Source organism: Podarcis filfolensis, assembly GCF_964270895.1.
Source record: "Podarcis filfolensis genome assembly, chromosome: 10".
Taxonomy (NCBI): domain Eukaryota; kingdom Metazoa; phylum Chordata; class Lepidosauria; order Squamata; family Lacertidae; genus Podarcis; species Podarcis filfolensis.
This window is the reverse complement of record NC_139612.1, coordinates 53,005,643-53,031,230: the sequence shown is the minus strand read 5'-3', so window position 1 is coordinate 53,031,230 and position 25,588 is coordinate 53,005,643. Positions and strand designations below refer to the sequence as shown.

At 44.9% G+C, this 25,588-nt stretch overlaps 1 protein-coding gene across 2 annotated transcripts in view; it reads right to left on the bottom strand.

Annotated features, from left to right (window-relative positions):
- ATP6V0A4 (ATPase H+ transporting V0 subunit a4) overlaps positions 1-23,027 on the bottom strand; it is a 35,722-nt gene extending 12,695 nt beyond the window's left edge. Inside the window, exons 1-14 of one of the 2 annotated variants that reach the window (XM_083574199.1) lie at positions 22,854-23,027; positions 21,768-21,900; positions 19,359-19,437; positions 17,698-17,792; positions 16,472-16,597; positions 14,693-14,787; positions 13,082-13,208; positions 12,842-12,924; positions 8,238-8,331; positions 7,937-8,149; positions 4,567-4,717; positions 3,622-3,761; positions 2,601-2,758; positions 1,576-1,669 (exon numbers count right to left, since the gene is read on the bottom strand). In XM_083574199.1, the coding sequence (XP_083430325.1) occupies positions 1,576-1,669; positions 2,601-2,758; positions 3,622-3,761; positions 4,567-4,717; positions 7,937-8,149; positions 8,238-8,331; positions 12,842-12,924; positions 13,082-13,208; positions 14,693-14,787; positions 16,472-16,597; positions 17,698-17,792; positions 19,359-19,437; positions 21,768-21,900; positions 22,854-22,942 (1,677 nt within the window). In that variant the 5' untranslated portion in view covers positions 22,943-23,027. Of the gene's footprint in view, positions 1-1,575; positions 1,670-2,600; positions 2,759-3,621; positions 3,762-4,566; positions 4,718-7,936; positions 8,150-8,237; positions 8,332-12,841; positions 12,925-13,081; positions 13,209-14,692; positions 14,788-16,471; positions 16,598-17,697; positions 17,793-19,358; positions 19,438-21,767; positions 22,101-22,853 lie in introns of those variants that run through there. The other variant, XM_083574200.1, reaches the window with a different exon arrangement.
- Positions 23,028-25,588: the final 2,561 nt, after the last annotated feature.

Genomic DNA, 25,588 nt, shown 5'->3' with positions numbered 1-25,588 from the left:
AGCTTCACACATTCCCTTCAAAGGGCCCCTTTCCCACGAATGCTGAACACAATCCATCACTGGGGATGTTATCCTAGCATTCACTGAGAATGTGAGAAGGGAAGTGTTGAATGCATATTCCTCGTGTATGATTCTCCACTGTTTTCAATTTTACTGTTTGTGTCTTGGTAAACCTATGGACCAGTCTGGCTGAAATAGGCAAATATGACTGATGGACTGAAACAGGATGAGGCCTATGCAGCGCCACCCAAAGTCTGCCGCTGTATGACTGCCGCTAGAAGGGTCTCCAAGGAGGAGGGTTTACTTGCAACCAAGGCTGCCATCTAGTGACCAGATACTTGGCCGACACCATTAAGACGTCAATTGGGAAGCTCTCTCCTGCTTGCTTCAAATAGCCTCAACAAGGTGGAGTTCTTTTGATGGGAGGCAGCAATGATATGGGGAAGAAAATGTCCCGGGGGTGTGTGGAATTCGCCACTCCATTGTTCCATTTCTAAAATGTTAACCAGCATCAGTTAATGCAGAATGCAGATTGACATTTCCTTGGAAACATGGGGCTTGGCAGCCCAGGAGAGTGTTTTCTCTGTGGCAGCCCCTGAATTGCAGAAGTCATTCCACACACAGGTGTGGGTCTAACTTTTGTTGCACAGCTTCTTTTTACATGCCCAAGACATAACACTTCACCGCTGGCATTCAGCGATTAAGGTCTTTTGTTCAATCTGTACTATTTCTGTTCTGGTTGGAAGAGTTTTGCTGTCCCCACTTCCTTTTCTAACTGTACGTTGACGTTGTTGTGACCGAATGGTTTTGTGGTTGTAATAGAGGCCTTATGGGGAGGGGCAGGGAAGAAAGTTCATTAATAAATATATGCACATGTCCACTCAGGAGTTAAGTCTCATTGCATCGTATGGGGCTCCTCCCAGGTAATTGGATGTGAGGGAAGTGTACGTTACTGAGCTGCCCTGCACTAAAATATTTGTGTATTCCAATACAAACAATTTCTGAGTAAAACTTTGAATTTCATTACAACCACATGGTGTGTTTTGCCAACTCTGATGGGAGCTGCAATCCAACCATGGCAAGTTGGGAAAGGCTCAGTAAATGCATCTCGCTAAATTGCCTCCAAGAGAAGTTGACCTGGCATGACATGGACGCAGTGCTATGCTTTGATCAGCTGAGTGGCAGATAGAAATTCAACGAGCAAAAGCTTTTCTCCAGCACAGCAATGCAGCAAAGGCTAGACCAGGCATAGGCAAACTCAACCCTCCAAATGTTTTGGGACTACAACTCCCATCATCCCTGACCACTGGGTCCTGTTAGCTAGGGATGATGGGAGTTGTAGTCCCAAAACATCTGGAGGGCCGAGTTTGCCTATGCCTGGGTTAGACCCTTCACCTGCTGAATTTCTGCTTATCTTTCATTTGTTAAAAAGACACAGAAAGCAAAGCTGGTTACCCCAATCTGCTACTTGCTACCATCTGTTATTTTCCTGGAAATCTTAGATTGGCCCAACCAACAGATTACCCCTCCGCCATGACCCACTGCCAGATGAATGGCAGGAGGAGTTCTGATTACCGGATCAATTCCAAAAGGATAGGGGTTTCCAGAGAAAACTCCTGCCACTGCCGGATCCAGCTGGAGGGTATCTGACTTATGAACAATTTCTTCCCTACGGATGAAGAGAGAAACGTGATTTGCTTAGGTTGCCCACAGGAGTGAGATGGGTTTTCCCCATTGCTTGATGCTTGAAGAAACAGTAACACCAAACCCAAATCCCAAACCATTGCTAACCACTTTGCATTAGCCAAACCCGTTCTGAATTGAGGCAAAGGGAGTTTGCCCCTCGCTATTTCTCTGCTCCTGCTCTGCACCCCTGGACACTGCTGGTGTGGGACAGGGAAATGAGGATGGTTGCGACCCGAGGAATATTCCAGAAGACATTGTGGAAGGGCAGGGGAGACACAACAACTGTACATTTGCAATGCACTCTATGTGGGGCTACCTTTGAAGATGATCTGGAAACTACAACTAATCCAGAATGCGGCAGCTAGACTGATGACTGGGAGTGGCCACTGAGACCAGATAACACGGGTCTTGAAAGGCCTACACTGGCTCCCAATACTTTTCCAAGCATAATTCAAAGTGTTGGTGCTGACCTTTAAAGCCCTAAACGGCCTCGGTCCAGTATACCTGAAGGAGCGTCTGCCCGGACACTGAGGTCCAGCGCTGAGGGCCTTCTGGGGGTTCCCTTGCTATGAGAAGCCAAGTTATAGGGAACCAGGCAGAGGGCCTTCTTGGTAGTGACACCCACCCTGTGGAACGCCTTCCCACCAGATGTCAAAGAGAAAAACAACTACCAGACTTTTAGAAGACATCTTAAGTTCAGGGAAGCTTTTAATGTTTAATAGATTATTGTATTTTAATATTCTGTTGAAAGCAGCCCAGAGTGGCTGGGGAAACCCAGCCAGATGGGCGGGGTATAAATAATAAATTATTAGTAGTAGTAGTAGTAGTAGTAGTAGTAGCCGCCGTTTTCTGTGGCCATCACACATTTAGAGTAGCATCTAGGTTGGCTCACGAGGACCCAGCTCGCCACTTACGTCCAGTTCCCGCCGCTGTACATGGGGCGGACAGACCAGGAAGACCCAAATATATTGAACGACTTGGAGAAGCAATCATTGTAGATGAAGCCGGTGTAGATGGAGAAGATGCTCATGAGGAGGATCAGGTAGCGGCCGCTGAAAAAGGTGTTCCAGATCTGCACAGGGCGATTGCCAGGGCAAAGAGAATATCAGGAGCAGCATACAAGGGCTGGCAAGCCTCAGGCTAAATGTGGCCCTCTAGGGCTCACTTTCTGGCCCTCTAAACTCTTCCCATCGCTAGCCCAGCTCCGCTCCCCTGGTGTGTTTTGGCCTGATTGGAAAGTGTCCTTGAACTCTGGTAATCTTCTTGCTTGCCTGGAGGGAGGAGGGAAGAGTGTCCTTGTGTGTAGAAACTGGCCTGCTGTGTAAAAATTTGCATTTGTTGCTCCGCCCACTCCTGGCCCCCGTAACATTGCCCAGAAGGGCATGCGGCCCTGGGGGGTGAAAATGGTTACCTATCCCTACAGTGTGGGATGCGGGTGGTGCTGTGGGTTAAACCACAGAGCCTAGGACTTGCCGATCAGAAGGTCGGCGGTTCGAATCCCCGTGACGGGGTGAGCTCCCGCTGCTCGGTCCCTGCTCCTGCCCACCTAGCAGTTGGAAAGCACATCAAGTGCAAGTAGATAAATAGGTACCGCTCCGGTGGGAAGGTAAACGGCGTTTCCGTGCGCTGCTCTGGTTCGCCAGAAGCGGCTTAGTCATGCTGGCCACATGACCCGGAAGCTGTACGCCGGCTCCCTCGGCCAGTAAAGCGAGATGAGCGCCGCAATCCCAGAGTCGGCCACGACTGGACCTAATGGTCAGGGGTCCCTTTACCTTTATCCCTACAGTATATGAAGAGCCATTTGGAAGAACTTATTGTCACTCTCCTTTCCCAATCCCCACTTCAAATTACTGGTTTGGAAATAAATTAATCTGTCCCCGGAGCGAAACCTTTGAAGGCTGCCATTAGCATACAGTTCTGCCTGAGGCCACTCACCTCATTGTCAGTTTTCTGGGCTAAGAGGGCCTTCTCATTGCTGACCATCCAGAGAGCAAAGGCCAGCATGACAGTCCCGTGGCCACAATCGCCAAACATCACCGCAAACAGAAAAGGGAAGGTGATTAAAATGTAGGGGGCTGTGGGACAGAGAAAGGCGTTAAGGTCATTCCTTGAAAGGAAGGGGGTTGCTGATCCAAGGAGCACCGGGAACTCCCATTTCCCAGCATGGGGAGCCCCATTTGGTGGCACTGGGAAATCCGTTTCCCAGGCTCCCTGGAGGTAATGCCAATCTCACCATATGCCAGCAAGAAAAAGCCAAATGCATTTGGTGATTGAATTATTGAATTATGACACCTTTTTAAAAAAAAAACAAAAAAAACAGTCTCAAAGGTTACAGGTGGGTGCAGGATTTGCCTAAAATTAGAGAGGCAGCATAGCTTGTGGGTTTCATTGAGTGCTGGTTCCAGCAAATAAAGTAAATTAGCCCATGAGAACTAATTGGAATCACCAGGTGGCACTGTTATACATCACAGTGAAGCCTCTTTTTGGGCAAGCGGGAGGATGGGAATTTTCATTACCAAAAATTCATTATAATTGATGATTGGTGAGATTCTGTTCTGAAAACCTGGCACTGGTGATTGCACTGAATGTCCTGTAAAGAAACATTTGCCTTGCTGACAGCGCTTTTTGTTCACCCCCTTACAATAATGGCTTGCAATAAACAGAACATATCCATGTTGCTTCCCCCCCCCTTCTGAAAAAAAAAACCCATTCAATCTATAGAAACCCAAATGTCGCTGCATTTCAGGCATGCAGCCCTGGTTTAAGTTGAAGCAATAGGAACCGACAGAGGAATAAAAGCACCTTGCATTTCATTTTAAATCTTGAATCCTAAAAAAACCCCACCAAGCTACAGCAAAAAATAGAACAGAGTCCGTTTACCTGGATTAAGTTCCCTGTAATTACCCACGCCATAGGCATCTACAATAGTCTGAAAACCCAAAGTGAACTTATTGGTCCTGTTAAAGGTAGGAGGAGACATCTTGGTCTGTATCGCAGTCAGGATTGGGTTGATTGTAGAGCCGCTACGTTCCTGCAATCAGATAGATGGCGATTAGGGTCCTACCTGTGAGATTTCGCTACCCCATCTATGCGCACTCAACCACTTCAATCTGCGGAACTGGCACTGCTAGACATAATATCTGTCCTGCATTTGTAAGAACTCAGGTGTTGTTGTTTCTTAGTGTGGGAGCACCTAGACTTTGGAACTCCCTGCCTATTGATACCACGCAGTTGCCCTCACTCACCACTTTTGGGTACCTGCTAAAAACATTTCAATTAGACAAGCCTACCCAGATATTTAGAAATTTGATGTGTGTTTTAATCTGTTTTCAGGTTATTGTTGATTTTAATTTTTTGAGTGTTTTAAAGTAATGTTGTTAGATCTTTTTATGGATAATTTTACTGTTTTCTCATTTATGTAAACTACCGTATTTTTCGCTCCATAGGACGCACTTTTTCCCCTCAAAAAATTAAGGGGAAATGTGTGTGCGTCCTATGGAGCAAATGCAGGCTCCTTGGCTTCAGCGATAGCAACGCGAAGCCTCCGAAGCGCAGAGGGAGAGCTCCCCCCGCGCTCCGGAGGCTTCGGGTTGCTTTCGTTGAAGCCAAGGAGTCTGAATTCGCTCCATTAAAGGAGTTCCCGCTGCGCTCCGAAGGCTTGTGGATAGCCGCCTGAAGCCTGGAGAGCGAGAGGAGTCGGTGCACACCGATCCCTCTTGGCCTACAGGCTTCGCTTCGCTGGAGAGGCGTTGCACAGTTTTCCCTCTCTGCGCAGCGCCCCTTCAGCGAAGCGGGAGGAGAAATGGAAGGGGCTCCGTTTCTCCTGCTGCTTCACTGAAGGGGTGAATTTTTTTTTTCCTGTTCTCCCCCTCCTATGGTCTGGTGTGTCCTATGGTCCAGTGTGTACTATAGAGCGAAAAATACGGTACTTTGACGGGTTGTAAACATCTGCAACAAAAATTGGATAAATATCTACGACATAAAATACCTACAGCAAAGATGATCCAGGACTCAGCTACATTAGTAAAAATAAAACATTATAAATGCATTCTAACATTGTGACACCAGGTGGCGCTGTAGAGTTGAAACCGGAATTTTCCATTGTGAGCTTTAAAATTGTGAGCATTTTCAAAGCGTTTATAGAGCTGCCAAGGGAATCGAACCCTTTAGCAGAATGCCAATGTGTTTGTGACACACATCACAAGTGCTTTTTCACTTTCCAGGGTTCTTTGTACAGGAAACCCACTAGGCTGATCTGTAGCATTGATGTGACCTAGGATTACAGAGGGAGGCAACATTGCTCAGAAGAGTTATATATTTAAAGTATTTCTGCAGAGTCCCAAACTCATTTTATCCAGAAGGTAAAAAGTTGGTAATATAGCTAGACGCAACAACAAAATAAAATGCAAAATATTTAAACAAACAAATGAAGACAGAATCCTTTAGGACACCGTCCCCCACTTTCACCCTAGTATCTCAGATGCCACCTCAAAGATCTCTACATCCATCAACTGGGCCCAAACACTAGTTTATATATTAAAAATAGAAGCTTATGCAGCAGAGGTAAGGTCAGACAGCACTAAAATGGAACGAGCAAGAAATAAATAAATAAATAAACCACAGAGAGACCAGAAAACGGAAATGGCTACTGTCAGCAAATACTGCAGATTATTCCATTTTGAGCTTCATTTCCCCAGCATCAGGGACATTTCTTTTCCGATGTTTCCAAAATTAGCTATTGTGAAGCTGACAACAGCTGTTTTCTTCTTCTCAAACAACCCTTCCTTCCTTCGCTCTCTCCCACTTCATAGAAAGACTTTTGTGCCATGGAATACTACCTGCAAAATATACAGCAATCATGGCCTGGTTCAGATGAGCTCAGGGCAGTCTTCGCCAAGCTGGTGCCCTCCAGATATTTGGGACAACCAGTTCCATCCGGAACAGTCGGCACACCTGTGTAGTCTGAAACATCTGCTTGATGAAGACTGCCTTAGAGGCTGCATGTGGTAGGGAGGTGAGATTGGGTCCCCCTCATAACACACTGGGTGTACCTGCCCTGCCTGTGATATATATGGATGCCGCCTTCCCAGAAACTGAAACATTAATGTTTGGCTCAGGTCTATCCCTGTGCTATTTCACACGTGGGAGGCTTTAAAAGAGGATCCAGCAAATTCATGGAGGACTATTAATGAATTTGCTTGCCACAGTGGCTATGTCCTATGTCATCTTAAGGCTGTGGTACCTCGGGTTAAGAACTTAATTCATACCGGAGGTCCGTTCTTAACCTGAAACTGTTCTTAACCTGAAGCACCACTTTAGCTAATGGGGCCTCCTGCTGCTGCCGCGCCGCCGGAGCACGATTTCTGTTCTCATCCTGAAGCAAAGTTCTTAACCTGAGGTACTATTTCTGGGTTAGTGGAGTCTGTCACCTGAAGCGTCTGTAACCTGAGGTACCACTGTATCGTCCCAAACCGATTTGACGCCCATATTACCATATCAGGTTCATAATTTTTGACCTGGCTATCTATCATGAATCATGATGTGTGTATGCAATATGCAGAAATCACAACGTGGGGAAAACCATGAAGCCAGCCACTGCCTCTACATAGCTCCATCTTTATTTCAGACGTCGTATATACAGTGGTACCTCGGGTTAAGTACTTAATTCATTCTGGAGGTCCGTACTTAACCTGAAACTGTTCTTAACCTGAAGCACCACTTTAGCTAATGGGGCCTCCTGCTGCCGCCGTGCCGCCGGAGCACAATTTCTGTTCTCATCCTGAAGCAAAGTTCTTAACCTGAAGCACTATTTCTGGGTTAGCGGAGTCTGTAACCTGAAGCGTATGTAACCTGAAGCGTATGTAACCCGAGGTACCACTGTATATCAGTTTATCATGATGCTTAGCTGGTGATATATCATAATGCTGAAAACCAGATATCGCCCTGGTCAACTCATTATTAAGTGGTCCAAAAAGACCCTTGACAATTTCCAAGTGGTCCTTGTAAACGACTTAATTGGATGCAAAGGAACCTGTCTTATATTGACCATGGTCCACCTCGCTTTGTCTGTGCTGGCTGACAGCATCTTTCCAGGGTCTTCATCAGACCTACCTGGAGATTCTAGGCATGGAACATAGGATCTTTTGCCAGAAAAAGAGATCTTTTGCTGTATCCCTCAGCCATTCCCCCAGAGCACGCTAGTGAGGACCCTCTGGAAATCAGCTAAAGAATTCCGGGCCCAGACCCTTACCATTCCCTTATGCAGAGCCCTTTTTACGCCGCCTGTGTCCACCACAGGGAACCAGATCTCAGCAATGACGCACTGCTGGGTGACGTCGATGTTGCACAAATTCAGGACGTGGTAGATGGCCTTCATTTTCTTCGCCTTGATCCCCCAGCTCCACAGGTTCACTGACGCCTCCTTCAGCAGTCCCTGCCGATGGGACTCGGTTTGGGTGATCACCTGAGAACAGAGGACATACATACATGAAGAACCCTGGCCAGGCCTGGCCTACCACTAAGTCACAGGAACGAGGCCCAAGGCAACCTACTGTGTTTAGATCCTCAATCCTTGTGTTCACACCAGCAGCCATCTCCCGGCGTTCTCCAGCTGACTCGGGGCAAGGGTACACCGTGGCACGGAACCTGGGGGGGGGGGAACAAGTCGAAAGCAAACAAGCCAGTGACAATCCTTGTACAACCGTGTTTGTTACATACTGAAAACAAGGCCTTCTGGCGGTTCCCTCACTGCAAGAAGTGAGGTTACAGGGAACCAGGCAGAGGGCCTTCTTGATGGTGGCGCCCGCCCTGTGGAACGCCCTCCCATCAGATGTCAAGGAAATAAACAACTATCTGACTTTTAGAAGACATCTGATGGCAGCCCTGTGTCAGGAAATTTTTGATGTCTTACCATTTTAATGTGCTGTAAGCCGCCCAGAGTGGCTGGGGAAACCCAGCCAGATGGGCGGGGTATAGATAAAATAATAATTATGATAATAATGATAAGCCAGCAGGGACCACCATCAAGCTGCTTAGTAATCACAGCAATTCTTCTGTGGTGACTTTGGTGCACTCAGGGTCAGGGACTTAGGCCACATTCATAACTTTCATTTAAAGCACCATGATAACATGTTAAACTATCATAGCTTCCCTCAAAGTATTCTGGGAGCTGTAGTTTGTTAAGGGTCCCGAGAGCTGTTAGGAAGTCCCTATTCTCCTCCCAGAGCTACAATTCCCACAGTTCCCTGGGATGAGATTCTGATTGTTAAGCCACTCAGCACCCTTAACAAGCTACAGCTCCCAGAATACGTTGGGGAAAGTTAAGACTGTTTAAAGTGGTATCATGTGAATGCGACCTAAACCCAGACGCTCCAAGTGTCCCTATTTTCCAGGGACAGTCCCAGATTTACAGAAGCCATCTCAGTTTATGATTTGATCCCAGAATGTCCCGTTTTTCCTTAGGATGTCCCTATTTTCATTGGAGAACTGTTGGAGGGTATGCTGTTATCCAACCCCTGAGCCAAGGAGATAAGCTACCTCTGGATGTGAACGGGATCCGTTCCGGAGCCCCATTCGCATCCTGAAGTGAATGCAACCTGCATCTGCGCGTGCGCGGGTCGCGTTTTGCCACTTCCGTGCATGTGCGTGACATCATTTTGAGCGTCTGCGCATGCGCAAGTGGTGAAGCCTGGAAGTAACGCATTCCGTTACTTCCAGGTTGCTGCAGAGCGTAACCTGAAAACGCCCAACCTGAAGCTACTGTACCACCTTTTAGAAGACATCTGAAGGGAGACCTGCATAAGAAAGTTTTTTAAAATATTTAACGTTTTATTACGTTTTTATATATGTTGGAAGCCACCAAGAGTGGTTGGGTTAACCCAGTCAGATGGGTGGAGAATAAGAATAAGAATAAGAATAAGAATAAGAATAAGAATAAGACATCCCTATTTTCATCAGAGAAATGTTGGAGGGTATGTAAACCTTTGCCTTAGTGGGACAAGGGGCAGCATTTATGTCCCTCTCTAACAGTTGCTGCCTGCCTAGCACTTAATGGAACCACTAGGAAGTCAAACAGACCCTTGTCTGCAAAGGCTTTGCTTTCCTAGTGTAATGGAACCCTGGGGAACAGGCTTCTCTCTGCTTGTTCATTCCATGCAGAACTACAGCAAAGGTGCTTTCCATTCCAAACAACAAAGGCTTGGGTCACACAGGGTGGCATAGTTTTCAGTGGCCGCTTCACGTTCTCTGTAACACATTATTATGTGCCAAGTTCCTTCCTTCTCAAAACAGTATTATTTCAATGGTACAGCATGACCAGGCATTTTAAGCAGGAATAGGCATGAACAAATCTGTCGATCTCATTTTCATTTAGTTTCACGTCCCCCCCATCTGAAGTTTGGGTCACCTCATTTCCACATCAATTCGTAGGTTTCTTTTTTAAGTCCTGACAAAATTTTGCAAGAGTTTTGGTACGCATCTCTCCCCATTGTATATGCCATTTTGCCTAATATGTAACTTTTTTGCAAGCAATTTCCCCTAAAGCAAATGATTCGGCTATTTTCATTGATGCACACTTTCTCCTAACACACACACACACACCTTTTCGCACAATTCTTTTTCTGGCTGGCGAACTGTGTGGCAAAATTTGGAAAAGCATAAATTTCAAAGGATAGCCACATTTCGATTCATGTGCTGTTTCTAAAGTGCGTATCAGGCAGGCTCGCATTAAAATGCAAATCTAATCAAATTTCAGCCCCATCCCTTAATCACGAGTACACAGTAGCCATAATAAGCTTGCCTGAAGTACCACATCTTTTTCTCCAATAATGCACGGACTGGCTGGGCTGTCTATTGTTTGCCAAGCTACCATCTGATTACAAGACAGTCCTTGCATATGCATGAACCAGAGTACAAGGCAAAGTCAATAATACTTTGCTCCTTGATTTTAGGCAGAAAGCGCTACGAAAGAATAATTAATCTTTGCTCCAATTTCAGCTCTGAAATGGGATCTCCAACAAAATATTCTAAAAAAGAAAAGAAAACCTCAAGCCTCCTAGCCCCTTTTCATTATTATTTCCGTTTCATATGCTTCTGAGTTCTGAACCCATCTTTAAATTAGACTTTTAAATCGTGCCTGAAAGATTATTCCTCTTTACTGCAGCCCACAGATTTGGTACTTTCCCCACACGATCACAGTAACTTGGCTTTGATCTTCTAACAGCCCTTTTGCATACAGAATGTCACTTTTACCCTAATGGCACATGCGATGTGAAGAAAACTCAAGGAGAATTCGCTGGGGAGCCCCTCTCAGGCGGATAGATCTGCTGAAGCAGTCAGCAGCATCCAAGCGCCTCCAAGTTAAAGAGAGGAGGATGCAGGTACGACCCACTATTTTTTATTCCACTTTATATTTTTGGATAGATCTGCGTGTGGATTTGCCACACGTGAAACTGGCAGAGCAATGACACTAATTAAAAACAACTTGCAGTAAAAACAAGAGGCGCAAGCTCTTGCGCTGCTGGAGTTGTACTGCTGTCTCAGATGCCTATTAGCTATTTGTATTTGCATCTTGTCAAAAACAATGTGCCAGAATCTCCAATAGACTACAGCAGCACACACTCAGTTTGGGCATGATTCTGACCTACAGAATCATAGAATTGTGCTGCTGGAAGGGTCATCAACTCCCAACCCCAGCAATGCAGGAATCACAGTTAATGACTCCTTGACAGATGAGCCACCCAACCTCTGCTTACCGTATTTTTCGCTGCAGAAGACGCACCTGACCATAAGACACACCTAGTTTTTAGAGGAGGAAAGGGGGGAAACCCTGTTTTTTTGGGGATCAGCTCACAGTTGTGCAGCTTGTTTTGCAAAGGGTGAAAGCCCTTTTTGAGGATCAGCTCAAAGTTGTTGAGCTTACTTTGCAAAGGGAAAAAATCCTGTTTTTATGGGGTTCAACTCACTGTTCTGCAGCTTCTTTAGGAAAGGAAAGGGAGCCGTTTCTACAGTTTCCAGACAGATAATCCAATCAGCCAGTTACAGGTCACTGGGGAAATACACGGCCTCCATGTGCAGAACATTCAACAATGGAGGCCAGGGCCGGAAAGGGAACCAGTGATCGACCACACATTTGCTCCATAAGACACACAGACATTTCCCCTTACTTTTTTGGAGGAAAAAAGTGTGTCTTATGGAGCGAAAAATACGGTAAAAACCTCCAATGAAGGATAGTCAACCACCTTCCGACCCAGTGCTGCCGAACAGCTCGTAGCACCATCAAGTTCTTCCTGAAGTTGAGTCAGAAATTATTGAAAATGACTGCTAGAAGTTGAGGGGGGTTTAATGGAAATTGTAAAATGTAATTTGAATGTTTGATTATGTTAAAATTTCTTCAATAAAAAATTATTTTTAAAAAAAGGGGGGAAAAAGAAAATGACTGCTAGAGCTAGGAAGTAGGATGGTGCCTTGTGGATTGGTTTCCTACCACTCAGGGAATGATAAGATGGGCTTATTAAGGCCGAGGACACACCATACATTTAAAGCCCATTTAAAACATACACACAACAGCCCAAAGAATCCTGGGAACTGTAGTTTGCACCTCACAGAGCTACAACTCCTTAAAAATTACAGTTTTTGGGATTCTTTGGGGGAAGAAACGTGTTTAAAAAAGCAGGGTATGCGCAGGGCCTTAGTCTTGGCCAGCCCTACCATTAGACAAATGAGGTAGGTGACCTTATGATGAGGGATAAAGGCAGGAGGTACAGTTTTGCAAAGCGGACTGGTTGCCTCATGCTCAGGTTTGAGAGATGAACCTATTTAGTCACGACCGGCCCTATCATTAGGCAGAGTGAGGCAGGGAGGTGTTGGAAGGAAAAGCTATATGTGCTACACAGCCTGCAACGCACCCCACTAAGTATCTTGCTGTCCTCAGGTGTGGTGGAGGGTGCTGTCCCACATCCCCAGTGCTAAAGTAAGATTCAGCTGTTGCTCCAGTTGGTTTCTGTATGTGGAATACGGGGGTGGGGGGGTGGATGGGGGAGGGAAATGCCACTCCGCACAGGATTCTTAGTTCTGTCCCAATCTCTTGTTTATCACAATGGAAAAAACACCTCTGTTACAGCCAGCACTCCTTTCTCAACAGCACATTTTCCCTTACCCTTCACAAATCTTCTTGATTTTCTGTCTGAGTTGCTCCCCTTGATAGAAGATAATGAACACATTCTTTTTCATCTCTTCTTTCTGGAGAAAATAAATGCAACCCAAGTGGAATTTTAAAATAGTCGCAGCCGTCGAAATACTACGCTTGCAATTTAATGGCGCTGCGCATACCAAACACAACAGCAGAAGTGACAAAAAATTTTTTGGTTGTTTTGTTTTTTAAACCGTCTCCACCTACAGTGATAGGATCCTCCAGGGGTGTGTCCATTTCGCTGAACTTCAGATAGATATTTCCTCGGCAGGCTCTCCACAGCAGACGCTCAAAAGGCACCATTCTTTCCCTTTTGATCACACCAGCTATGAATCTGCGTGTCACACAAACAGAAGGGATATGTCACGAGTCAACCCTCTCCACACGAAGCACTACACATATTTGTGTTTTGTACTCGTGAAGTTATTGCCTGTGTTGCAGCGTTGGCTGACGCATGAATGAGACCTCCAATTATGTAAGTAAAGTACAGTGGTACCTCAGGTTAAGTACTTAATTCGTTCCGGAGGTCCGTTCTTAACCTGAAACTGTTCTTAACCTGAAGCACCACTTTAGCTAATGGGGCCTCCTGCTGCCGCCGCGCCGCCGAAGCACGATTTCTGTTCTCATCCTGAAGCATAGTTCTTAACCTGAAGCACTATTTCTGGGTTAGCGGAGTCTGTATCCTGAAGCGTATGTAACCTGAAGCATATGTAACCTGAGGTACCACTGTATTTAAACTTACTAAAGTATGTAGTCTATTCACGGAAAAAGGGGTAGAGATGGAGGTGCAATGCAGGGGCATGTTGTAAGTGTCAAAAATGGTGTATTTAAAGGTCTAATAACCTATATTTCCCATGCTTCACGAACCCTGCATAAACTTGTATTTTTAAACGCTGCTGGGGGCTCTTTTGGCTAGAGAGTGAGTCAAGCCCCGTGCTTCTTAAATTCAGGCAGCCAGCCATTTCTTTGGTAGTTTCCCACATAACGTGGGACTTCAGGATTAAATATACTTCCCCAATTTACTCCCTACATATAAAACACAAGGTAGGTTTGCAACTTAGCAACAAAGCTCCACCTCTGCAACTAATGTAGGGCTAGGAATATCAAAGAAAAATCCTCCTCAAGGTACTAGCCATTCAACTAGATCAGGTTGATCAGTTGAAATATTCTAGACTCTTCAACTGATGAAGTGTCCAGAGTTGTGTTGAACTAAAGTCTATTGCTACAGAATACAGCTGAACCTCTACTTACCACCACCTCTTCTTACAGTCATTCCAAGTCGCGATCACGACAAACCTGGAAGTAACTGGCAGGTGTGCTGCCGTTTGTGTATGCGCAGGGGTGGCAATTGCCGTTCGCACATGCGCAGAAGCGGGGAATCGCCGCCTGCGCCTGCACACAACGGCGCCTCTCCCAGCGACCCGTTTCAACCTCCGGATGGACCTCCAGAACAGATTATGGTCACAAATAGAGGTTCCACTGTAAACGTGCCTTTCCCAGCCTATATTCCCTCAAACTGTGGAACTCAGCTACATTAGTAAAAAAAGTGATTTGAATGCGTTATAAACATGCAACACCAAATGGCGCCAGAGAACACAAAACCTTTCTATAGCGTTTTTACATAGGGTTTTTTTCTTCTGCCATAACAATTTAATTTCTGACTTATTTATAATGTCCCCCCCCGCCCCGTGTGTAGATCCACCATGTGCCTTTCCTCTGTGTCACTGACTCTCCTCCTGACTGATTTCCTGACTCTCTCACTTAGTTCCACATATTGAGCTTTCTACGAGAACATAAATCAGCACAAATGATACTAACCCCAGTTTTGCAGCAACGGCTGCAGGTGTGCTTCTTAACTCCAACAGCCCGGAGGTGTCTTCATTGAAGAAATCATCAGGCAAATTAGTTTCCGTCTGAAATCAGGAATTAAATTTATCCTACAGGTCTAATTTGAAAGTTCACGGAACAGAAAGATTTACGTATGTATATATCATTATTTAAAATATTTATGAACCTCACTTCAACATGAGATTCCAGGGTAAGGTACAAAAAATGTGAACAAAACTATTCAGACGTCGCAACCCAACCACAAGCAATATTTTGGTTTTTCAAATCTAAAGTTGTTGTTTTTTTTAAGAAAGGCTAAAAACATTAGGCTAAGGTGGGCAGAAAGGCAGTTCCAATTAAAATATCATTTAAAATGTGTCTGAACCTGGCACCAAAATGGCAACTATCGGAGTAGAGGTAGGGAACCTGTGGTCCTCCAGATATTGCTGCACTCCAACTCCCATCAGCCCCAGCCAATGGCAAGGGATGGTGGGAGTTGGAGTTCAGCATCATCTAGTTAAGCAGACGTTTGTTCTTTCCTGGGAACTGTAGTTCTGTGAGGTATCAGCCAGGCTGGGGATCTCTAAATATATAAGCCTCTGTTTGTTGTTTAGTCGTTTAGTCGTGTCCGACTCTTCGTGAGCCCATGGACCAGAGCACGCCAGGCACTTCTGTCTTCATAAGCCTCTGTATCCTCATCAAAGAGGGACGTGGGTGGCACTGTGGGCTAAACCACAGAGCCTAGGACTTGCTGATCAGAAGGTTGGCGGTTCAAATCCCCGTGACCAGGTGAGCTCCTGTTGCTTGGTCCCTGCTCCTGCCAACCTAGCTGTTCGAAAGCACATCAAAGTGCAAGTAGATAAATAGGTACCGCTCCGGCGGGAAGGTAAACGGCGTTTCCGTGCACTGCTCTGGTTCGCCAGAAGTGGCTTAGTCATGCTGGTCACATGAGCCGGAAGCTGTACGCCGGCTCCCTCGGCCAATATAGTGAGATGAGCGCCACAACCCCAGAGTCGGCCACGACAGGACCTAATGGTCAGGGGTCCCTTTCCCTTTACCTTACCTTCATCAAACTATAGCACATAGGCATTTTTTAAAGGACAATTAAAACTAGACTTTGGAGTTTGAGAGATTATAGAGATTACGCTGCCGTATGTGATGTATTTTCTCAAGAGCTGCAAGTCCCAGAATTCCTTAGTTCCTGCAGGCAATTTCTGAGCCCAAGCAAGAGGGCACCAGCTGAGCAGGGCAACTGACTGACTAGGAAAGGGTAAGCAGCGGAATAATCAGGACCATTGAAATGGAGAGCTAGCGTTCTTTCATCCCAAGTTCATAACGTGGCCAGGAAAATTCTGTTTGGGCACTTATCACATCTACTATATTTAGCCATCTGAGGGCCACATTCCTGACTGAGCAGCCTTCCGGGGGCCAAATGTCAATGGTGGCCAGAGACATAGGCAAAAATGGAGGGGTTTAATGGATTTAAGTGTGGCATACACCCAACTCTCTCTATCCTCCACTCAAGCAAGCAAGAAGCATTTTCAGAGTTCAAGGATGCATCCCAGCAAGGCAAAAACATTCAAGGAGGGCATGACTAGGAAGGGTGTGTGGCTAGGGAGAGTTCTGAGGGCCACAGAGAGAGGCTTGGTGGGCCACATTCTGCCCACAGGCCCAAGGTTTCCCACAGGGCTTCAAACAAATAATTAAGAGGTTGCTTCCAACCAGTAGAATGTTCCGAGAAGCCAACAGTGTATTTGAAAATCACCTCACCTCAAAGAAGTCCTGAGTTTTCTTCAGGAGATGTTTCAGTTCAGTGAGTTCCAGAAAGTTCTGCCTCAGTGCCTGCAGATTCTTGTTAGCCTCCTCCAGCTCAGCCTCCAGTTTCTCCAAAACTCCCTGTTTATACCCAGAGCAAAACAAAAGGCATGGCCAATTATTCTTTCATGCACCTCACTGCTGACAAAACAGATCACTATAAAGATGGATTATTACACGGTAAACATTTCAAAATACGTCTCAGCATGTTAGGCAATCTTGCCGTGAATATTAAAATCTCAGCGCTGTTCCCGAGAATGAATTATTCATGGATTACTCAAGATATGTGTAGACACTAAAACAAGTAACAGGAAACACAACAAATCTTCCTTTCACCAACATTAGCTAAAATGATGAATGGTGACGGTGAATCTCTAGCAGATCTCACAGCACAGGCTGTTTTAGGGTCCAGAGTTCTCCTAATTTTCTTAACTCATTCAGGCTGCAATCCTAAAATCAGAATGGGGAAACTAGGGTTCTCCAGATAATGTTGGACTCCAACTCCCATCAGCCCCAGCCAGTATGGCCAATGGTCAGAGACAATGGGAGGTACAGTCTAATAACATATGGAAGGCACCAAGTTGGCTACTCTCAGTGTAGAGGAAAGACATAGGTCCCTTTTCATTTTTCATTATATGAGATATCAATAGAGATTATACCAGAGACACAGGAGAGATAAGAGAGAGTACTTTATAGCTTGATGATCCAATAATGTTCATATGTTCTCATGATGGAAAGCCACTGGGAATGCCTTTTTTGGAAGACCAACAAAAATGTCACAAAAAACTGAGCAAGCTGGGTCCAACATTATCTGGAGAACCCTAGTTTCCCCATTCTGATTTTAGGATTATGGCCTGAATGAGTTAAGAAAATTAGGAGAACGCTGGAGAACGCTAGAAATTTGCAGTCACCATTCATCGTTTTAGCTAATGTAGTTCATCACAATGCTTCATCATGTTTATTTTTGCTTCTAACAAAAGCATTGCCCTGCTGTTAACTCTGGATTTCTCCCCACCCCACCCCGTCCCACTCAGACGGACAAATACAACTCCTTGCAGTGTATTTCTATTAAGAAGTATACGGTTCTCCTAATATATACGGTAGGTCAACTGCCAATGCCACACACAACACTTCCCCAGCACATGACTGGCACATGCATGTACCAGTCCCAAACTGCTTACCTCTAAGTCAATCATTTCTCGAGGTAGCGGTGTCTCTGGGCATTTTTCAGGCTTGAAAAGCACTATATCATCCCCCATCTCACTCTCCAGAAAGCCTGTGAGCAAACCAGAAAGAAAGGTGCCATCTAATTTTCACCTGAATGTAAAACGGTGCTATACTATGCATCAAGAGTCGCCAACATGGTACCCACGGGTGCGCATGTACCCCCAGAGGTCTTCCTTGGCTCCCAGAAGGTCCCTCCCCACCCCTCTGAAATGAAGCTGGAAAGAAGCATCCAGCTGTAGCCAATAAAATAGGGTGTGGTGTGTGTTTGGTGTGGCCTAGGACCCACGTACCTACGGGACCGCCTCTCCTGGTATGCCCCGCAGAGGACCTTAAGGTCCACAAATGACGACATTTTGGAGTTCCCAGGTCGCAAGGTAGTTAGGTTGGTCTCAACTAGGGCCAGGGCCTTTTCAGTACTGGCCCCGACTTGGTGGAACGCTCTGTCACAAGAGACTAGGGCCCTGCGGGACTTGACATCTTTCCGCAAGACAGAGCTGTTCCGCCTGGCCTTTGATTTGGACTCAGTCTGTCTCTTATGTTTCCCTCCCCTTATGGTTTTGATCTATTGACTACTTTTAAAATGAGGCTGCATTTTAAATTGCATTTTAACCTGTATTTTAAATTGGTCCCCCCCATTATGTTTTTACTGTAATTTTACTGGTGTTAGCCGCCCTGAGGCCGGCTCTGGCCGGGGAGGGCGGGGTATAAATAAAATTTATTATTATTATTTGGGGGAGGTCTGTGTTGTTGTTGTTTAGTCGTTTAGTCGTGTCCGACTCTTCGTGACCCCATGGACCAGAGCACGCCAGGCACTCCTGTCTTCCACTGCCTCCCGCAGTTTGTTCAGACTCATGTTTGTAGCTTCGAAGACACTATCCAACCATCTCGTCCTCTGTCGTCCCCTTCTCCTTGTGCCCTCCATCTTTCCCAACATCAAGGTCTTTTCCAGGGAGTCTTCTCTTCTCATGAGGTGGCCAAAGTATTGGAGCCTCAGCTTCACGATCTGTCCTTCCAGTGAGCACTCAGGGCTGATTTCCTTCAGAATGCAGAGGTTTGATCTTCTTGCAGTCCATGGGACTCTCAAGAGTCTCCTCCAGCACCATAACTCAAAAGCATCAATTCTTCGGCGATCAGCCTTCTTTATGGTCCAGCTCTCACTTCCATACATCACTAGTGATGTGTTATTTGGGGGAGGTCTGTGTAGGATGTCTATAACAACTTCTCCCATTTGCAAATGGGCCCAAAAGGTTGGTGGCTCTCTGTTGTGGGCCATGTCAAGGGAAGAGATAGCCCAGTGGTGACTAATGGCCTGTTTAGTAAATTACAAAACAAATCCATTGTGAAAGGGGTCTGAAACCACACCCACCTGCGGGAACAGTACCCTGAAAATGCCCTGATAAGAGGAATTGAACCTAGCCTAATACTGTCTTCTGTTTACACTCTATTTCTGGGGGAATATTTTTTTTTAACATGCTAAAAAAAACCTCTCAGAAAAAGAGCCAGCATCTTTTACTGCTACATCCCCGAGTTACTGTTCTTTTTATAAAGCAGAAACCTGTTCCACAGCTCATTTTAGTGAAGAACAGCACAAGGAGAAAGTTACAAGTCTACTTACGAAGGATCCTTTCCAAGGATTCGCATCTTCTGACTTCATTCACAAATTTTCGCTGGAAGCTGTTCACATTTGCATTCAACTAAATAAAGATTAATAATAAAAATTAGTAACTCTGCAAAAGTAAAAAAAACTCCAAACATATGTGTTTGATCTGTAAAGTATTAGTTTAATAATGAATAACTTAATGTCATTTTATTTATGATTTTCTTTTTTCTTTATTAAGATTTAACAGTATCAGTGTATGATATTTATTTATGTTTCCAATTTTCTTTTTTCTTTTCTTTTTCTCTTTTCTTCTTCTTTTGTAACCTTAATTTCTTTTTTCTTTTTCAAGTTTGTAAGTTTTGATTTGTACATATTTGCAAAAAAAAATAAAAAATAAAAATTAATCCAACCACGACAAAATGAATTAAAAGAGTTCATCTGAAAGGATTGGCTGTCCCTGGGCCAATCTTATAGACAAATCTTAACATTCTTGAAATCTTTCCATCTGTATATGCATAGACAGTGCAACTTTCAGAGTATAAAATCCCACAAGCAGTTGTTTACAGCGCCTCACCACTATGGATTGAAGCAGAGGTGGTTTTAGGGTAGCATAGCCAGTGCACTTGGACTGGGCGCTGCCCTGCAGGGGGCACCAAAATAATGCTGTAGAACAGAGCATGTGAGGCGGGGAGGAATTTTAGCACTGCGCAGGGTGCCACAGAAATTTGAGAGCCTAAAGTCCACACTGACCGACGTTATCAATCCCAATAAAGGAGAAGGAACTCTGCGGCAGAGCCTGCCCTGTCCTTCTGGTCCAGACATTGTTACCTCTTCTGCTCCCACCCCATATATTAACTGGGGTCAAGCTGCTTCCAGGCAGAGACTGCCTTTCGTCACAGCCAAGACGGGCAGAACTGCCACTGGTGTTGGTGAGGGAGGAGGAGAACTCTGTTAAACTTGCTCCTGTGAGGATTCCAGCTGACTGCGTACACAGCATACATTTATTTTTATTTTATTTTATTTTAAAATATTAACAGTTTTCACATAACAAATTATCTCAACAATTATATTTTCCCCCATTTTTTCCCTCCCATCCCCACATATCCTTCCTCCCTACCCCCTACGACTTCCCTCAGTTCCTCTTTCTGGTTTATTAACACATATTGTTCTCTTCATATTGTAAAAGTGTAAGAATCTCTAAGCTATCTATCTATTATGTTAACAAATAAATTTGTGGATGTTTATTCAAACCTGCCAAGGAGTCCAACTCATTTTGTTGATTCTTTAGATACTTTGTAAAAGGTTCCCATTCTTCTTTAAAGTCATAGTTATCCTTGTCATGTAGTTAGTGCGTCAGTTTTGCCAATTCCACACAGTCCATCAATTTCTCTTGCCACTGTTCTTTTGTCGGGATTTCTTCATTCTTCCATCCTTGTGTTATTAAAACTCTTGCCACTGTTGTTGCATACATAAATATATTCTTCATTTTCCTTGGCAGGTCTTGGCAGCATACATTTAGTGCAAATCATGTTTTCCCCAAAGAATCCCGGGAACTTCAGCTACAATTCCCAGCACCCTTAACAAAGTACAATTCCCAGGATTCCTTGAGGGGTGTGGGGGGGGGGGTGTTAAATGCATTGCATATACGCAACCCAGATCAACTGTTTGATGGAGGAACTTCTGAGGGAGGAGCATCTCCAGCATCATATTCCTGCATTGCAGAGGGTTGCCCTAGATGATCCTCATGGTGCCTTCCAGCTCTACAATTCTATGATTCTATAATATCAGAAGAGGCTGTTTGGTCTTGGGCCTTAAGCACACTTGATCTTGTCCTGCTGCTTCCCCCCCCCCAGTGAAAACTGTTCTTTAGCGCTCAATCAGAGCAAACAGCAATCTGGGTTTTGTCTGGATTGATGTTTGCTCTGATGCAGCACTGAAGACCGCTCTCGGACGCTCTAGGCACAGGGAAAGCAGGAAGTGTGGATGAGCCCCAAGAAAGGTGTTTTGGTGTCCAGAGGACATAATGAGGTGGATGAGGGCCAATAAATTGAGGCTGAATCGCAACAAGATGGAGAAACTGGGTAGACAACTCTAGATGGAGTTGCCCCTGAAAAAAACAGGTTCATATGTCCTAGAGCCACTGCTGTCTCTTGAGGTCCATGTAGCCTCAGTGGCCAGGAGAGCCTATTTCCAGTTTGGCCCTTCCTGAACCAGGATAGCCTGGCTACAGCAGTGCACGATCTGGTAACCTCACATCTAGACTATGGCAATCCACTCTACTTGGGGCTGAATGGTGACAGAAAAGGCACCGCGTACATATAAGTGCAAGAAAACCTTCTGAAGAACCTTCTAACCCTTGCTGCTGGTTCTCAGGAGTGCAACCAACACCACTTCCCCACCCCGCAGGTTCCCATGTCTACTCACATCTCTGAACTGAACCAGGCCCAGCTCTCCAAGCTCTGCCACGCAGCAGTAGGCAGACTCCACCTGTAGGAAAAGCTGCGACAGGCACATCTCTTCGCTCCTGAACACCGACGCCATCTTGCATGTTCTTCTTCTTCTGTGGGGGATATTGAGAGAAATGCTGAAAATGATAGCTCTGTATAAGGACTGCAAGCTCCCTCCATGAGGGCTGGTAGCACTGACCAAGAAATATGTTTTGCTACGGTCGTATCAACAGGGTTGCATCCAAGCTTAGTCCTACTCAGATTCGACCCACTGAAATTAATGGGCATGATTAAATGTATAATGAATTCATTCATACACACTCTCTCTCTCTCTCAAGCACACAGTAAAATAAAATTATTTAGAATTATTGTATGCAAGTTCCATTTCCCCATATAAAGCAGAGCAGGTGTGTGAAGATGTGGCCTTCCAGATGTTTAGACTCCAACTCCCATCAGCCTCAGCCAGCATGGCAAAGGTCAGGGATGTTGAGAGTCATAGCCCAAAACAACAACGGATTCTCTATCTCTGAGGTAGACAGCAATACTTTTCCAAGAAAAGATAGGAGTGCCAATTCAGTATACACCAGAACAGGTGCTAGTTTTTTAAATTAAGACTGTAAGGTTTAAGTCATATGACTAATAGATTAATCAAGTAAGGCTATAGCTGGTTAATAAGTAAAGGCATATTTTTAAAAGACTGAGGGTTAAGCACATATATTTAAAAATTCCATTTTTATTCTGGCATAATTTTGGGGGAAAGAATATCAGAGACAGCCCTTCCTTAAATTAATGTGAATGTCGCCCACATCTAGAAAAATATTCCAAGTTTCTTCCTCCCATGCGATTTTTTAAAGAACCAACGTTCAGCAAAAGCTTAGGATAGCACTGGAAAGTATAGTTCAGAATCTAAATGAATCACTAGTGTTCACTATTAGATTCTCTTGGCAGCCAGTGGCCTGTGATTTCCCCTCCCAGGCCTGTTATTTAAATTGCTTGCCACCCCTCATGCTGCAAACTTCCTAGCTGCGTAAGAATGGGGAGGTGTCAAAAGAAGAGAACAAACCCTGAGGGAAAGCAGGTATAAAAAGAGGGCCTGCTTTGTAGCAACTTCCTCCACGCCTCCCAAAAGCTTTCCTTTCCTTTCCTTTCCATCCCATTCCTGCTTCTGCAAGGAAGGGGAACAAGAGGGTTCTGGGAGAAATTTGGCAGAAGAACTGGGATGTCGCAGCATCCCCTTCAGGGAAGGAGGCAGACATGCAGCATTGAGGAGCTTCCATGACTCTTTACCTTGGAAAACAGAGCAGGAGAAGAAGGCTGCTTGTCAAGGCCTGCAAGGCCCTCAGCTCTTTTCCATCCATGCTGCCTGTAATCTGCCATAACTATCATTTAATTTTCATTCATGCAGCTGTTCAGAATCAGAAGCTCACAAGTTTCACCTGAAGCAAAACACTGCAGGGTGGAATGCTCAGCCCTTCTCACTGCTCTTATTTTGGGTTATTGGCATTTGACCCATTAAGTTCTTTCACCTGAAGATTTCTGTGTACTTTTGCAAACTTTGGAGCCTGTGGAAAACTTCCTCTTGGCCCCACTTTGGCTACCATGATGCTTTGGCACGCATCAGCTGAGTTCGCAATTAAGTGTTCACCCCCAGCCCAGAGCAGAGATCCTAGAGCATCTCCCATTAGGTAATCTTGCCTCATTGAATTAATCTACATAAATTTGGTGAGAAACTATAGCTCAATGGTACAGCACACCACTGGCACCCAGAAACTCTCAGGTTCAGTTCATGGCATCCCCAGTTAAAAGGGATCAGGTAGCAGGTAAAGGGGGGGCAGGCTGTGCCTGAGACCATGGAGAGATGCTACCAGCCCAAGTAGACAAAACAAGACTAGATGACCCTTGCCTACATTTATTCCTTTGCATGCCAGAACAGTGCATACATGCATGCAAGTGTCCCTGCATAGGACTCTCTGCACGTGGTCAGAAGCCTTGGAAAAGCAGAGTTTTGGATTGTGCTGCTCCAGACCCTTCCATCCAGTCACTAACCAGATCAGGAACTGTTTAATTTCAGCAAGGTTGTGGCATTGTGCACCACCAGACCGTGGCATAGAAAGGGCATGCGAAGGGCAATAATTGGGGGCTTTAAAAGAAGGGAAGGGGCTTGCTATCAGGCTCCTTATCCATGGTTTTATCAGATTCCAAATAAGTTAAATAAATTGTTGTTGTTGTTAATACTACCTGCCCTTCTCCCCAAACTCCCAGGGCAAGTGCCAACATTTAAACACACAATATTGACAACCCAAAGTAACAGAAATAAGGTGTGCACCCTAAATGCTCAATATAGGATCTTGAATGGGTGTTTAAAGACTATTCCGACATTTTAAGGATCACACCCCATTCCTTCTCTCCTCCACTACTACAAAACAAATCAACAAAACTGAGAAAGAAGTAATAGGGGGGGCAGAGGGTTGTGGATAGTCAAGGGCACCCATGTACTTTCTTCACTCTTTTAAACAGAGCATTCTAGGAATGAAGTCCAGATTCCTTCATGGGTTTCCATCAACCTAACACATCCCCCATTTTCAGTATCTTAAGCCCATCCTGGCATCTCAGCTTCAAACTTAATATGTATTTAAAATAATAATAATAAAAATTTAGAGAGGCTTTTGCTTTATAGAGCAGTGTCAGAAAATTAAGATAAGTAGAATTAAGGTATACGGTGACAAGGACCAGAAACTTTGAAACTGAAATTTACCAGGCATTCATCCTTAATGGTTAAGGGCACAATCCACAGCCAACATACAGAAGTAAAATCCCAAGAAGCTGCTCTGTACTGGGTCGTAATATGTGCCCCTCTCTGCCAGTACTATCTAATCTGACTCAGCTGTTCTCTATAGTCTCAGGAATACCTTTTTTACCATCACCTGATATCTGCTCCTTTTAATGGATGATACAAGGACCTGAATCTGGGCTTTGTGGATGCAAAGCATGCCCTCTGCCACCAAGATATGATTCTTCCCTGCGTGAAGTGGATATACTCGACAATAAATGTAATTCGCCTGAGATTTTGACCTTACTACACATATCCAAAGCACCCTCAAGGATGCTAAGAGCACAAATGCAGTCTCTTAAGTCCATGGGCTGTCCTCCACACATGCAGAGTTCAAGAATAAATATTGCTAAACTGATCCCATATCGCTCTTCACCGCTGGATTAAAATACAATTCATATCCCTCATCCACATCAGCTTATGAAAAGCAATAATCATTCACATTCATTTCTGCTAGCCTCTTGTTCGCTTCTTCGTACCGAGGTTATAATTTGATCAAGCACACCAGCAATTAAAGAGCCTTGGAATCCTGTGCTGTTAGATGTTAATTGCTGGTTTCAAAATACATCTTTAGCTATTTAATCAAAGCTTTCATTATTCACTGGGGGAGAGGGGAGAGGCCATTTGCTTCTGAATGGGAGAAGAAGAAGAAAACATTCAGGATCCATATGTTGAGGTGATTTTCCATCTGTACGAAAATTCAATAGGCTCTGCGAATGCAGAGAAGTGGCTATGCCCCTCTGAGAATTGCCGCTAGTTATCCATGCCAAGATCTCACCTCAGTCAACTGCTCTTCAGTTTCCTTTCTCTCTGCGCAGCCTGAATGAATGCTGAAACTGTTTCCAGCTTGACAGAGCTCCAACTGAAACACTGGGGTGAGCTGTAGTTTCTAGGCATGTCCTCAGGACAGCTAAACTGGTCCTGGCCAGACCAGAAAGACCTTTCCCTACAGTTGTTGAGTGGAAATA